The 15,128-nt window shown below is 32.3% G+C and overlaps 1 protein-coding gene across 2 annotated transcripts; it reads right to left on the reverse strand.

Annotated features, from left to right (window-relative positions):
* Nucleotides 1-250: 250 nt before the first annotated feature.
* On the reverse strand, nucleotides 251-13,523 carry LOC149487210 (putative ATP-dependent RNA helicase DHX57). 2 transcript variants are annotated; one of them, XM_089697473.1, is made up of 18 exons: nucleotides 13,348-13,523; nucleotides 13,119-13,275; nucleotides 12,711-12,859; nucleotides 11,260-12,208; nucleotides 10,746-10,952; nucleotides 9,348-9,627; nucleotides 9,091-9,192; nucleotides 8,626-8,807; nucleotides 7,402-7,556; nucleotides 6,913-7,095; nucleotides 5,615-5,862; nucleotides 4,342-4,589; nucleotides 3,999-4,073; nucleotides 3,628-3,834; nucleotides 2,949-3,023; nucleotides 2,508-2,754; nucleotides 1,593-1,681; nucleotides 252-1,071 (listed from the first exon to the last, which is right to left on the reverse strand). In XM_089697473.1, the coding sequence occupies exons 1-18, from the start codon at nucleotides 13,413-13,415 to the stop codon at nucleotides 928-930; spliced, it is 3,765 nt and encodes a 1,254-aa protein (XP_089553599.1). In that variant the 5' UTR covers nucleotides 13,416-13,523; the 3' UTR covers nucleotides 252-927. The 2 variants fall into 2 exon arrangements, with proteins under 2 accessions (XP_089553600.1, XP_089553599.1); XM_089697474.1 differs by lacking the exon at nucleotides 3,628-3,834 and having other exon boundaries at nucleotides 251-1,071.
* Between the last annotated feature and the right edge of the window lie 1,605 nt (nucleotides 13,524-15,128).

Here is a 15,128-nt window from a genome sequence, read left to right on the forward strand (position 1 = left end):
CTTTTAAGCGAAAATCACAAAACAGATTTTGATGATACTTGTACTGACGTTGTTCCATGTACATACCAGAATAATAGAGAATAACACATAAGTTATAGAAATACTTGTTTTTTAATAAACGAACCTTTCGTCTTCATTATTTTAGTACAGATGTACGAGTGATAAAATTTATTTTGTAACACAAATATAAATAAATAGAGATGAAAAAAGGGTCTGGAAATGAAACGAATGCAGTAGATATAAAAATAATATATTTCATTACAAAATATTTACAACAATCTACAGTTTTTACATTAGTATACAAAAGCTAAGAAGTTGTAAGGAACTTTTAGTTAGTTTGAGATATAAGTATAATTTATTTAGCAATATTGTCAAACTACAATTAATTTAAATACATAACACGTGATCAATATTTAACTAAAAGCATTCAAGATTTATTAAGACATAGTATAAGCTAAAATATACATAAAAACTGTATGTATAAAAATACCAGATAAAAATATTTGCTATATAATTCATAATAAATCGGAATTTTACTACTTAACTAAATTAACAACTCAAATAAATCAACTAGTAGAACTATTTAATATGTTTATTTTCATTTTATTCACAAAAAGAAACAGTTTTAAATTTATTTTTATATGAACAAAGCAATTTAAAATATATTTTTACCAAATAAAATACAATTTGACAATAATATTGGCATAGAGATTACTTCTAATTATCTTACAAATTTCATATTAAACATACATAAACATAATATATATAGGTAGTCATAATTTACTCCATAGAATACAATTTTATTAAGGCAGTATACATTTTAAAAGAATGGACAGATCAAATGCTCAAAAATCATTTCATATACAATATACATACAAGACACACCTTAGAAATACTAAAAGGCACTATTAGTATATAAATTTCCTACTAATCCTTAGTGACAATTTGGACTATCGTTTTAATTATCCTATTACCCTTTTCATAATGCAGGAGATTTAATGAAGGATCGTTGATTTTCTCTTCCAATAGATTGACCAGTTCAACCCTTATTGCTTTTAACATTTCTGCAACCTGCGAATGAAAAAATATTTAGTAAATATTATGTCAAAATATTATTTTAATGGTTAATGGTTCATGTTTTCAACACTTTAAATAACAGTGGAATCATATATAATTATATTTATCTTAAAATCTAATAAAGTCAATTTACTGCAAAAAATATTATTTATCTCTATAATCTATTAAAGAGATATGTATTGAGAATATATAACTTCGGCATATTAATGATTGTATAATTAATTCTTATCCATACTAATATTATAAATGCGAAAGTAACTCTGTCTGTCTGTCTGTTACTCAAGCACGCCTTAACTACAGAACCAATTTGCATGAAATTTGGTATAGAGATATTTTGATACCCGAGAAAGGACATAGGATATGTTTTATCCCGGAAATCCAACGGGAACGGGTTTTTCTTTGAAAACGCGGGCGAAGCCGCGGGCGGAAAGCTAGTATTCAATAATTCTTATACTTCTAATTTAAAGTAAAGCACTTAATGTACAGAAAAATTTGAGTACTTATTCAATCCTTACCTCATGATTTTCCACTTGAAACATGATCCAGCCATCTTCAAGCGACACTATGAATGTACCGTTGTGAAGTTCCACCGCCAGACTGCAACCTGAAAACAAACAAATAAATATTAAGCTATTGCATAGCTTCTATCGCGGAGACCGAATCCAGAAACTCCGTAACGAAAAAACCTCACGCTCCCCACGGGGACGGGCGCGGAGGTGTGGCTTGAAGGCATAGCATGTAATAGCTTTACCGCGGCAGTCCCCGAGTGACACACGTCTTTTTTTTGTTGAAATTTGAAAATTCAACACGTAATGGTGTTTTTTACTCTGAAAAAATCATTTTGGGTAATATTTTTTTCCAAACAATATATTCCAATCTATTAGAACTGACAAATAAGCACATAGCGTTGTATATTATTGTGTTTGATTTTATACGAGTACTATACATTTAGAAATTCATGACATTAACGGATTTTAAACGCGATTTATTCACTAAATTGCATAGTTTCTAAATACACAGCAGTCAAATTTTAATATAACACACTTTTTTTTCGTTAATTTTAAAAATCTTACCAGAAAACAGCACCAACGGCACTTGAGGCACCATAGAACACTCTCGAATGAACACTTTGCTGGTCTTCACTTTCTTTTGATACACTAAGTATGGACTATTATAGTGTCCTACAGTAAAGTTGACCGAAGACGAGTGTAAATACGTCATATATACGAAAATATTAATAACTAGCGGTCCGCCCCGGCTTCGCCCGTGGTACATAATTACGTTTTCTCTACATAAGAACCATCCTCGTACTTCAAGGAATATAATAAAAAAAGAATTATCGAAATCGGTTCAGCCGTTCTCGAGTTATGCGCTTACCAACACATTTTGCTATTCATTTTTATATATATAAGATTATATAAAACACTAACCAGAAAACAGCACCAACGGCACTTGAGGCACCATAGAACACTCTCGAATGAACACTTTGCTCGTTTTCACTTTCTCTTGATACACTAAGTATGGGCTATTATAGTGTCCTACAGTAAAGTTGACCGAAGACGGGTGTAAAGACACGTATCCGTCAGATTTAGTTTTGAATTTTAGTTCATCTGCTGTAGCTTGCCTTGGTATGGCTCCACCGGCTTGCATATGAAATGATTTTTCTGGTGTTAATACCTGAAATTTGATTATTTACAGATTAATTATTTTAACTAAGATATAAGTAGTAACAATTTTACATAAAAACATATATGTATGTATCTTGAAAATGCATAAAATTCAACGATGGTTTGATTTCATCGTCATCAGTTTTATTGCTATAGTTAATGTTTACATTAATTTACGAAATGAAACAAGATTTAAATACCTACCTTTACTACATTAGGATATAACGCAGCGCATAAGATAGTAGCGAGAAGTTTATCATTGTCTCCGTTCGAATTTAACTGTAAAAAAATAATAGTTATTTAGTACTTATATTATTTTTCCATAAAATAAATTCTTCAAATGATTAGATAACGAAATAAACTATAAAATAATTTCATTATTAGTATTGGTTTATAATATTTTAAATTATTATTTATTAACGTCATATCTTCTTCTTATATATAAAAATGAATCGCAAAATGTGTTGGTAAGCGCATAACTCGAGAACGGCTGAACCGATTTGGATAATTCTTTTTTTATTATATTCCTTGAAGTACGAGGATGGTTCTTATGTAGAGAAAACGTAAACATGTACCACGGGCGAAGCCGGGGCGGACCGCTAGTTGTAAATAACAATTTCTAATATTTTTGAGATCTCACAAATTCCACAATAAAGATCAAACAAACCTATGGTCTTATTTTTAAGCTATTGCATAGCTTCTATCGCGGGCCTTGAGCGCGAGGACCGAATCGAGAAATTCCGTAACGAAAAAACCTCACGCTCCCCACTCCGACGGGCTCGGAGGTGTGGCTTGAAGGCATGCTATGCAATATCTTTACCGCGGCAGTCCCCGAGTGCCACACGTCTTTTTTAATATTTAATTTAATTTAGGACTTTAATACCTCATCTCCAGTAAGCCTTGCAACCGAGTCCTTCCACATTTTCTTCCTCAGAGCGGGCATATCTGGTACAAAACCGATTGAAGCCAATAAACCAAGCAACTGATGTTTTATATCAGCCAACATTAATAGTGTTTTGTGCGAAAGAAAGTGCTCATTTGCGAATACTAACGCCGCGTGCGTACTTGATTTCATCGCTAGCTGCCATTTCTGAAAATAATTCAATTTATTATTTAGTAATAAACCAACAATTTAAATAAAAAAGAGCTTGTGTGCAGAGCACACGTGTCAGAAGTGAAACTTCTTTGGCAAGATTCAAAGATACCAAAATCGTTTCACTTCAAAATAAATGAAGAGAAAGAGTGTTGACTTACTTTGTATGCTCTCAATGTAGTTAGTTGGTCACTGTTAGAACACGCAAATTCACGTCGCTTAGCATCTGCTTCCGTCTGAAAATAACATATTATAAATCAGTTTTAATTTAGGTAGTGTAAAAACTGTATAAAAATGGTAATGTTGATGTACGCAAAACTCGTATTTGGATGAATCGTATTCAGATTTTTAAATGAATTTGCTACAAAAATTGTTTATTTTTTCGCAATTTTTTATAGTGGCGACTATTTCTGTATTATCAATTTAGATCATTCGTAATGTTTGAATATATTATTTTTACCGAAACATCTAAGTTGATATTATATTCACATAAAATTGACCCACCTTTTTACCAAACGGCGCGACGAACGGGCTCTTATGACTCAAGAACGCGGCCATAGTCAACGCAGAGTCCACACAACAGAAAATGGCGCCAAACAACATTAATTTCCCAATCCTAACATCCACCGGAAGTGACGCCAAATGTTTTCCGAGCGCAGTCAGGTTGAAACCCTTGTCTAACGCGCCGACATCTTGGAGACGAGATAGAGCGCCATCTATGTTCGATGTCTCTGGTGGCTCTATAGTTTTAGCTGAAAATTATGGGGTGATTTGTTAGTGAATATCGTTTTGATGGATTATATATGGTAAGGTTTGGATAAATATCTCAATCGAATTGTTCATTTCAGTTTTAAAATTAACACGATTATGTATGTTGTTATGTTATAATAAAATTTTATAAAGTCTACTATACGATGTTATGGAAAATAATGAATTATTGATTCGACCATCAATCGAATGAAGTAGCAAAATATTACGCTTATCAATATAAACGTTGAAGATATGAACGTGAGAGTACGTGCTCACGTGTGCGTATACGTACATATATGCGTGTGTGGCTTGTTGTCGCGTGTTTATGTGTAAATATGTATGTGTGTGTGTATCTATATGTGCAGTGGCGTGCATTCCATAAAGACATAAAGACACTGCCTACCCTACCATTTACGAAACTCTAAGAAATATATGTATTTCAATATCCATAAATAAAATTCACAGCATCATTATATTTTATCAATTTTGTAATACACAAAGGTAATTTCATAATACTACTTATCATACTGTGAAAATTATTTTATAGATAATATCACCTATGGTTGTAATATGTTTTTCCGTTATTTTGGGGAATACTATATAGGTATCTCCAATAAAATATGAGTACAGCAATATGAAATAAATATTTCTGTATTAGTTATTATGACTTAATATCATTACTTACAATATTTTTCTGCCTACACTGTCGAAAAACTGTGCACGCCCCTGTATATGTGTGTGTGTGTGTGTATCTATATGTAATACTAGCTTTCGCCCACGACTTTGTACGTGCATCCCCGTTTTTCCCCGTTCCCGCAAGAATTTCGGGAAATCCTTTCTTAGCGGATGCCTACGTCCTAACATCTACCTGCATGCCAAATTTCAGCCCGATACGTCCAGTGGTTTGGGCTGTGCGTTGATAGATAACTATATCAGTCAGCTTTGAGTTTTATATTATAGATGAGTGTGTGTGTGTATCTATATGTAATATGTGTGTGTGTCAGCCAACCCCAATGTCCCCACTCACCGAGCACCTCGTGCACGCGCATCCCTTGGAACAGCGGCAGGATCTTCAGCTTGAGCAGCAGCTGCTCGAGCGGCACGCGGTGCATCTCGGGCACGGGCTGCGCGGCGAGGTGTACGGCGCGGTGCGACGTGTACAGGTGTACGCACACGCCGGGACGTACACGACCCGCTCGGCCGCGCCGCTGGGACGCGTTCGCTCGGGACACCCACACCAGTTCCAGGGACTCCATGTTGCGGTTTGATTCGAATCTGGTAGGGAAATAAGTCATAAATAGTTAAATTTTGATTACATATTACATAAGTGTTTTATGATTTAATTGTTTATTGATTTAGTGTCAGTAAGGTGCCAGTATTACTAGTAAATATAACCAGTACAACTTAATAATATTGTTACTGTAGTGATTAATAATGTCAAGCTTGTTTCGTTCAACGTACTTGCGCGCGCTAAGGACCTATCGCTAGCCTTGCCGCCGGCGACGCGTACTGTAGTGCCGACAATCACTCATGTCACATGCTTACTAATGTCTATTGAATTAACATGACATCGCCATTGCGCGTTTTTTAGGGTTCCGTAGCCAAAATGGCAAAAACGGAACCCTTATAGTTTCGTCATGTCCGTCTGTCCGTCTGTCCGTCTGTCCGTCTGTCACAGCCGATTTACTCGGAAACTATAAGTACTACAGTGATGAAATTTGATGGGAATATGTGTTGTATGAACCGCTACAAAAATATGACACTAAATAGTAAAAAAAAGAATTGGGGGTGGGGCCCCCCATACATGTAACTGAGGGATGAAATTTTTTTTTTCGATGTACATACCCGTGTGGGGTATCAATGGAAAGGTCTTTTAAAATGATATAAAGTTTTCTAAAAAACATTTTTCTTAAAGTGAACGGTTTTTGAGATATCAGCTCTCAAAGTCGTAAAAAGTATGTCCCCCCCCCTCTATTTTTATAACTACGGGGTATAAAATTCTAAAAAAAATAGAGGTGATGCATGCTAATTAACTCTTTCAACGATTTTTGGTTTGATCAAAGTATCTCTTATAGTTTTTGAGATAGGTTGATTTAACTGTAATTTATTATATTTGCTGCTACGGAACCCTTTGTGCGCGAGCCCGACTCGCACTTGGCCGGTTTTATTATTAATTGAAATGAATACATGACAGCGATTCAATTTTTATATATTTATTTTACCATAAAATTCAATAAAATAATAAAAAATATTTTGTGTATATAATTATCGTGACACAATATGTAACATTATATTTTTTTTTTATCTTTATACAGTTATGGTTACCTTTTCTCTTTCATTCGGCCACAATCAATAACAAACACACAGTCATCTATAGTGACCGATGTCTCAGCGATGTTAGTCGATAGCACAACCTTACGAACACCCTGTCCCGGGTTGTTGAACACTAGGGACTGTTCTTCGCTTGATAATGTCGAGTGTAGCGGTATTATTTTATATTTTCCTGACCTGAAACATAAAATGTTAATAGCTATTTTAATGTTTATGTTTGAATGCGAAATATTTTAACACAATTACAACAAATATGACGTACTTATTTATTTTTTTAAGCCATGGTAAAATACAAGAATATTTTTTGGCAAAATAAAAACAGTTGTTTGACAAAAACTATTGGATTAAAATGCGAAATTTTTATGTTTTACACAGTGTAGGCTAAATATTTTTTTAATCAAATTTAAGTAATTAATTTTTTTTAAGAAAAATGCTTAACTCCAAAGACGAAATATCAATGCAAATTACCTGAAAAACACTCACTTTGGACTAAAAGTGTGACTCTCAACGAGTTGATCGTATAGCGACATAATTTCACCGATACCGGGCAGGAAAACCAAGATGGCGCCCTCTCGCGGCCAACTGTGGTCTCCAGCGACTATGTATGTTAATACATGCTCGATTAGTTCCAGGTTTATCTGTAAAAGAGAGTTTTAAAATTGAAGAACCATATATTCTGTACATTGCTATTGTACAGAATATATGGTTATACGAATCTTAGAAATAAAAATTTTGTTAAAATTGAAGGTGCTTTTTGTATCATAGAAATCTAAATAACAAGACACATAGAAGTGCTATAATGTCATAATTCATATGAAAACCGCTGTCGCCAAAATCAACACATTTAAACCGATAGCTAAACAGTACACACAAGTAAACTATGCCTTTTATTGGACAGCTTGATTTTAGTGAAAACTACCTTAAATGTTAAATTAAGCTTTTTAATATGTATCCTAACGCACGAATTTACGGTTTATTTTAGAATAACATCCCTAAGTATATGAGACGTTTTGTTTCTTTTTGTTCCAATACGAAAAAATTCGGCTTTTCTACAACAGAAGTTGTCAATTTTCAATAGATATAACTTTGAACATAAACTCATAGAAATAAGGTTGAAATTTGTGATAAACGTGATAATAAGAATGGTAGACTGTGTCATTCATTGTTATTTCGATTACTATGGTGACACTCGTAATACTTGTAAATATTCTATAATTTTAAGGAAAAACGGCATTATTTCTAAAAAAGAAATATTTACCGATGAAATTAGTTATTCCTTTATTAGTTTACTTTATTTACAACTTGTGGAAGAATTTCCGCAATGGGATATGCTGAAACACACCATGTTTATACACATACGTCTCCAGAGCAACTGAACAGTGACGAACACGCTGGTGTTGTGATAGTCACCTGAATAGCGACAAGGTCACGCGCGCTTACGACTTGTAGTGTCTTGTTATTTAGATTTCTATGTTTTTGTATCTTTTATGAATCCTTTGAATAGTAATGAAAAGTTTGTTTTAAATTATAATTCTATAGTACTGCACTCAAAAAATAAGATTGAATAGATGTAAGAGATGATGTAAGTAAAAAAAAATGAATAATTAGACAATTCAAAAATCTAATACACAGAAAAATATAGGCTGAATCACACAATCTACAACAATACCTATTATTAGGAACTTTTTTTTGTGTAAAACCGATTACCTTTTCCACGTCCATCAAATACATATTCTTGCACGTGACTTTACTGCTCTTTGGGTATCGGGCTAACATTTGCGATATTGTTAGGTTTTCATCTCGTATCGAGTCTTTGGGCGGCTCAGCGGCTTCTGAACGTACATCTGACGTTTCTATTTCCGTTTCAAAGTCTATTTTTTTGTCTTTATCTGTGAAATAAATGTATTTTAATATGGTGTGATTAGAAACAGTATATTTATGTAATAGTGGATTAAATTTCTTTTTTGTATTGTAAATCTTTTTACTGTTGTCTCTCTTTTTCATGTTGTGTCATTAGATAAAACATAAAATTATTTTTTTAGTGCAGCTTATAGCTATTCAGACTATATCACAGATTATTACATTTTATTTGAGAAATTAGTATGTTATTTAAATTGCTATTTTCCGACCAAGTAAGATAATAATTTATTTTGTTAGAACCATATGAAGTACCTTTCTTAATCTTTCTTGCATACGGTCCATTTTCTTCTAATACGTAATTAGTTCGGTCCATTATTTCTTCTAAATATATTTGCTCTACCGGGAATGTTCGACCTGAAAAAAAGACCAAGTTTTAAAAGAATATTTTTGGACATATTTTTAAAGTATTTTAAGTCGTCTTATCTACATAAAATAAAACTAGTCACAATTATTTAATTAAATATAAACAAACACAATTTGTTAATAGACTTTTTATATTATATTTTTACCTGGAATCTCCAAAACTGGAACCTTTTCAAAGTAAGCGGAGAACAAATCGGCGTTCAGCGTTGCACTCATCAATATGACCCTCAGGTCTTTCCTCACTTTGATAAGGTCCCTCAATATTAGCAACAGGAAGTCGCTTTCTTCTGACCTCTCGTGAACTTCATCCACTATTATGTGAGTGACTGAAGTTAGCTGCGGGTCGTATTCTAACCGACGTAACAGTATACCCGTGGTACAGAATGATAGACGAGTTTTAGACGACATTTTGTTTTCTAGTCTTATCTAGAACAAGTATAGAAGTTTTAAGATATGTCAGAAAAAAAATGTGAATAACAAATACAGTTCGATTCAAACTTAATGGCGGTTCGGAAGTTAGCTGCGAATGTACGATCGCGCAGGTATCCGATAATATCTAAAAAAAATTTCTGCACATCAGATTGTTCGATGTTCTGAGCCGCCATTAAGATTGAATCGTGCTGTAACATGCAATTAATATACATAACTAGCAGTCCGCCCCGGCTTCGCCCGTGGTACATATTTACGTTTTCTCTACATAAAAACCATTCTCGTACTTACTTCAAGGAATATAATAAAAAAAGAATTATCGAAATCGGTTCAGCCGTTCTCGAGTTATGCGCTTACCAACACATTTTGCGATTCGTTTTTATATATAAGACTAGCGGTCCGCCCCGGCTTCGCCCGTGTTACATATTTCGCAATAAAAGGTAGCCTATGTTCTTTCTCAGGGTCTAATGATTATCTGTGCCAAATTTCATCAAAATCGGTCCAGTAGTTTATGCGTGAAACCCTTACATACATACATACATACATACATACATACATACAAACCTTTCCTCTTTATAATATTAGTATAGATTACAAATAAATAAAAAAAAAAATTTTTTGTACACTCAAAACATTTTTGTCAAACCATAACAAATATTAGTTATAAAAGAAATTCATGTATAATAATTTAAAAAAGCATACAATTTTTACTCCCAATAAATCAGCTTGCGATTATTTTTAATAACCTATGAAAATTGATCCATTATATTTGGAAACTTTTTATACCTACATACATGCCAATCAATGATACTTTATTATTTTTTCACACACTCCTAAATAAAAGATGCCAAATCAAGTCTAATAGACTTACAGCCACATAACGGCTTTTTGTGAATTTATTTTAGAGGCAAGCTGTTACTCCTAAACACAGGTTGCCCAGTAACCTAGCTAGTAGTAAACATTGGCTTGTATAAATTGTTTTAGTAGCCTTTTTATATTTACATACTTTACATGAATATTAATTGTATATTGTAATAAATAATTGTAATTGTAATTGTATGTATGTTTAATAATAAATAAATTTGAAATTTGAATTTTGAAATAAACTTACATACCTGATAACCAACAACCTGTCCAGTTTTCTCCACCCTTTCTTCCGCAACCCTATCGGCTACACCTATAGCAGATATCCGTCTCGGCTGAGTGCAAACAATCTCCACATGTTTGGGATCCTGCTTGAAGTTCTCTAACCAATCGTCGAGTATGTACTGTGGTACTTGCGTGCTTTTGCCGCAACCTGTCTCACCGCTTATTACTATTACCTGGAATGAGGATTTTTTTTTGTAGTATTAATTATTTAAATCGGAGAATGCAATTAGACAGTTAAATTATTTTAAAAATTGTGGTGTCAATACAAAATATTTTTGTTTTGAAGAATTGAATTGAATTGAATTGCAATTCCAACCCCATTATTTTGTAGTTACAAAAAAAACTATCAGTCTAATGAAATCAGAAAAATCTGCTGCACAGCGGATTATATACTGCAAAATAGTTATTTATTCATTATTTATTTACTGTTACATACTAAAAGTTAAAAACATTATTGAAATAAACAATGAAAAACATTACCTGAGATTTTTTTAAAGCATCCATAATTTCGTGTTTCTTCTGCCAAGCAGGCAAATTCCGTCTCACAGACATCATTTTATTATACCTATTGTTTTCAGTTTTTTCCCAATATCTCCGAGCTATTTCTTTATTCTCTTTTAACATACTCTCCATATTTATACTTGGTCTATTTTGTTTATTTTTATTTACATTATAATGCGTTGGTTTTATACTATCGTCTATACTTTCTGTTTGTGGTAACAATGTATCCGTTGCACTCGGAAATTCTTTTGTACTAAATTGTACATGATTTAATATTTCCTCTTCATTATTTAATAATTCAACTAAAGAATATATACACGGTATACCATCTTGAGCTAACGTCTTTGCTTCATCATATAGCCTTGACGTTATTAAAAGGCATGTTCTTTCAGGAATCAATTTACTTCTTGTTTCAAGTTTGAAAAATAGTAACGGAGGTTGGTACGGGTATACACTGTCTTTTGGAAATCTAATTTCTAATTCGTAACAAATTCTTTCAACCGTGGATACAATGGATAATGTTTCTTCTTTTGTTTCATGTAGGAATTTACATTTATTACCAAACCTGCACGGTCCAGCTAAAAACAATTTGCACACCTCTTTCTTTTTAGTTTTAAAATTAGTGTTTTCCTTTTTCTTAGGTATACTCACAGTAGTCTTTTCGTACACTTTTGATAAGTAATCTAAATGTAATTTAAAACTCCATATATTGCTATCTTTTACTCTAAAAATATTATCATAAATAGAATCGAGGACTGCTTTTTCATCATTTCTCATTTCAAGTAATTCAGCTGGGGTCGGCACATTATCTGGTTTTTCTTCAAAGCTGGCATCAAAATATTTGCTAAATAATATTTCTAATGCTGTATCCGTGTTTTCTTTTGCCATATGCAAAGCTTCCGAACAATGCGCTTTGTGGAAATTGTATCTGTAAAAGTGGTATGCAGATAATAAATATTTTGTTTCTATATATCATTTATCAATATAATAAATAAAAAAAATGTTGTGTGGTTTTATGAAACCACGGTAAAAGTGAAACTGTTCGAACGGTTCCGAACACTGCTTTGTGTAGCGCATGTTGCGTTACGGTCGGCTGCCGATTAGGTATACCTACTCGGCAGCCGCGATACACGCGACATGCGCTACACAGACCAAAAAGTTTGAGACGATGTAATAAAAGTTTCACTTTAACAGACTAATATAAATATTTAAAGTAATAATGAATATAATAATTCAATTATTTGATATTTCACTGAATTTATGGATGTTTATTTAGTTATTTTAGCATTGAGGCATCTTTATAATATACATTTTAATGCAATATAAATAAGGGATAGGTATGTAACAGAATTCTAAAATTTCCTTCATAATAATGAATTGATACAGTTTGAGAAATAATGTCACAAGTAGAAAAGCTATTTTATACAAACCTTTCTAGTTTAGCCAAAGCAAACTCTCTAAGCCTTACTTCTGGTGCTTTAACTTCATCCTTCACAGTTAATGAGTAATCAAAACCACCCTGGACCACCAAGTTGCCTCTTTCCATCCAATATTTATTGCCAAGGTTGGAACCTTTATCCTGAAATAGTTTAATACATATATTTAATGTTTAATGGTTTAGTTTAATAAAAAATCCTAAAGTATCAATATATGCAGTAAATAATAATAATAAATGAATTTTTAATGCAATATAAATGTAAATTTCCTGTATCTTGAAATGTGTACTTGTTGCGCAATGATAAAAATATCCAAATATCATTAATTACAGTTATATATTATGACAAAAATCAGCTCATAGTTCACAAGTTGTCTGTGTGAAAAAAAAGAAAACTGCAAACCTTGTAATTGCTAGCACTTCCTAACTTAAAATCAGATCCATGGATAAACCTCAATGTATCTAACACTTGTTTTTGTGAATCAGAGCTGAGGCGAATCATCTGCATTTCCACCTTGAGAGTTGGGTGAGGATCATCTTCCGTCTTTTCCTTTCGTTTTCTATAACAATAAAAAACATTAAGAAACAATATTATGTAGTATTATATTATTGTGATAACAAAATATTCTTACCGTATTCGTGGATCCGCTGGTTCTCGAAGAAAAAAATCTTCAGCTAATTGTTTACTTAACTGATCCATTATAACTAAAAAATGTTTGAATTGTAATAAATATTAAATTACAAGTAATTTTAGAAAATTAGATTTTAGCAAGGATTTTAGGTTATTTATTTAACACTAAATGTGAAACTGTCAGCTGTCGCCTGTCAGTTTGAACTTCGTTGACACATGACGTCATTAAGACGACATCGTAGACAGCTCTGTCTACGGACGACATCGAAATAAGTCTATATTCAAAGAAAGAAGAAGGAGAACATTGGTAACTTCAGTGAAGGCGCCTTTTAATAATAACTGGTATGGTTCACTGTGGTTTACATGGGGTATTGCTCATTATATTTTTGCTTACAGCTTATATTGATTAAATAAATGATCATGTATATAATCATTAGCCGCAGTATCTTTGAGTATCATAGAAGAAACCCTAATTAATATAAGCATTAAGCATATTTGAAGGAACAAAGGAAGAAAACTTTGTGAACCCAGCTATTTTTTGGATACTTCTGGATACTCTCATTCTCAATTCAAATTAAAATTATTCATATCCTTAGTTTGAATAAATAAATTCAGAAGCTACGAACACATGTTTAATTCCTTTTTCATTCGGTAAAAAAATGATTGCTAAAATAAAAAGCAAACCACGGGCAAACTAAGTTATTGCAAAAGTGTGAGTGGGTAGCTTTATATCATAGCATAATGCTACTGTACCATAGACAATAATAAAAGGCGCCAATTTCAAGCCAATTTCGATGACGTATTTCAAGTTTCAACGATTATTTTTAATTAAATTTTAAATAGGAACATGTACTTGAATTTTAAATGGTCCGTCTTATTAAATAAAACTGTGATAATATTATCTAAAATACTTTAAGGTTTTGGTTTGTTGGATATCATTATAACATTGCGTTAAAGGACGAAAGGGTACCTAAGTAAAGAGGAATAGCAGGATAGCATGTAAGTAAAATAGTTACCTGGTAACGTAGTCGTACTAATTATAAAAAATTAACGAGGATTAACAACCTAGTTCATAATACCCATGTCAATATCATCATTATTTGTTTTTTTTTCTACTCTGTTTTGTGGTATTTGGTGGATAAATAAAATGCCCCTCAATAAAAAGATATTGTTTTATGATCGACATAAATTATTCTCAGAATACGTATTCAACACATTATAATATCTAGGTACTCATGTAGGAATATAATATCGCATTGTATTATTTGTTTGATATTTTTATTTTATTTGCTCAGTGATTACACTGATTCGTTGTTTACCTAATAATGATAACTTAGCAATTTGTAACAAATAATGCTTTTGTTTTATGAGAGATTTTGTGTTAATCACTAAGATTAAATACGTAATTTGAAAATGGGTGTGCGAAAAATAGTATTAGCATTGTAAATGAAACCTATCGTATTAGAAGGAAAAATTACGTAGACGAATGTTTCGAGTTTCTTTAAACTGTAGGTAACTAATACTTGTTATGTTATGACTTATGTTTCTAGGTATAAAAACTTCAAATTGTGATCCAATTTGTTAAAATTTAGCGGATTTTCCTAGATATTTAATATCTATTTAACTTATTATAATCGAAATTATTCTGCAAGTCAGTGTTAAACGAACTCAATATCATTGACACCACTTAGTACGATCTGAATAATCCGAAACCTAAACCAGGATTTAACTAGAAAATTATATTATAATATTTAAGTCACGAATATTTGAGTTCCATTAACA

Source organism: Colias philodice, chromosome 7, assembly GCF_061535455.1.
Source record: "Colias philodice isolate Cphi_HAF_F1 chromosome 7, ilColPhil1 Martin Lab GWU primary, whole genome shotgun sequence".
Lineage (NCBI taxonomy): Eukaryota > Metazoa > Arthropoda > Insecta > Lepidoptera > Pieridae > Colias > Colias philodice.

Coding starts and splice junctions, on each gene's coding strand:
- LOC149487210 (XM_089697473.1), bottom strand. CDS start 13,415: ATGGATCAGTTAAGTAAACAATTAGCTGAAGATTTTTTTCTTCGAGAA. Junction 7,096..7,401: donor AGTCACACTTTTAGTCCAAA/GTGAGTGTTTTT, acceptor TTTATGTTTCAG/GTCAGGAAAATATAAAATAA. Junction 4,074..4,341: donor TCGCGCCGTTTGGTAAAAAG/GTGGGTCAATTT, acceptor TGTTATTTTCAG/ACGGAAGCAGATGCTAAGCG.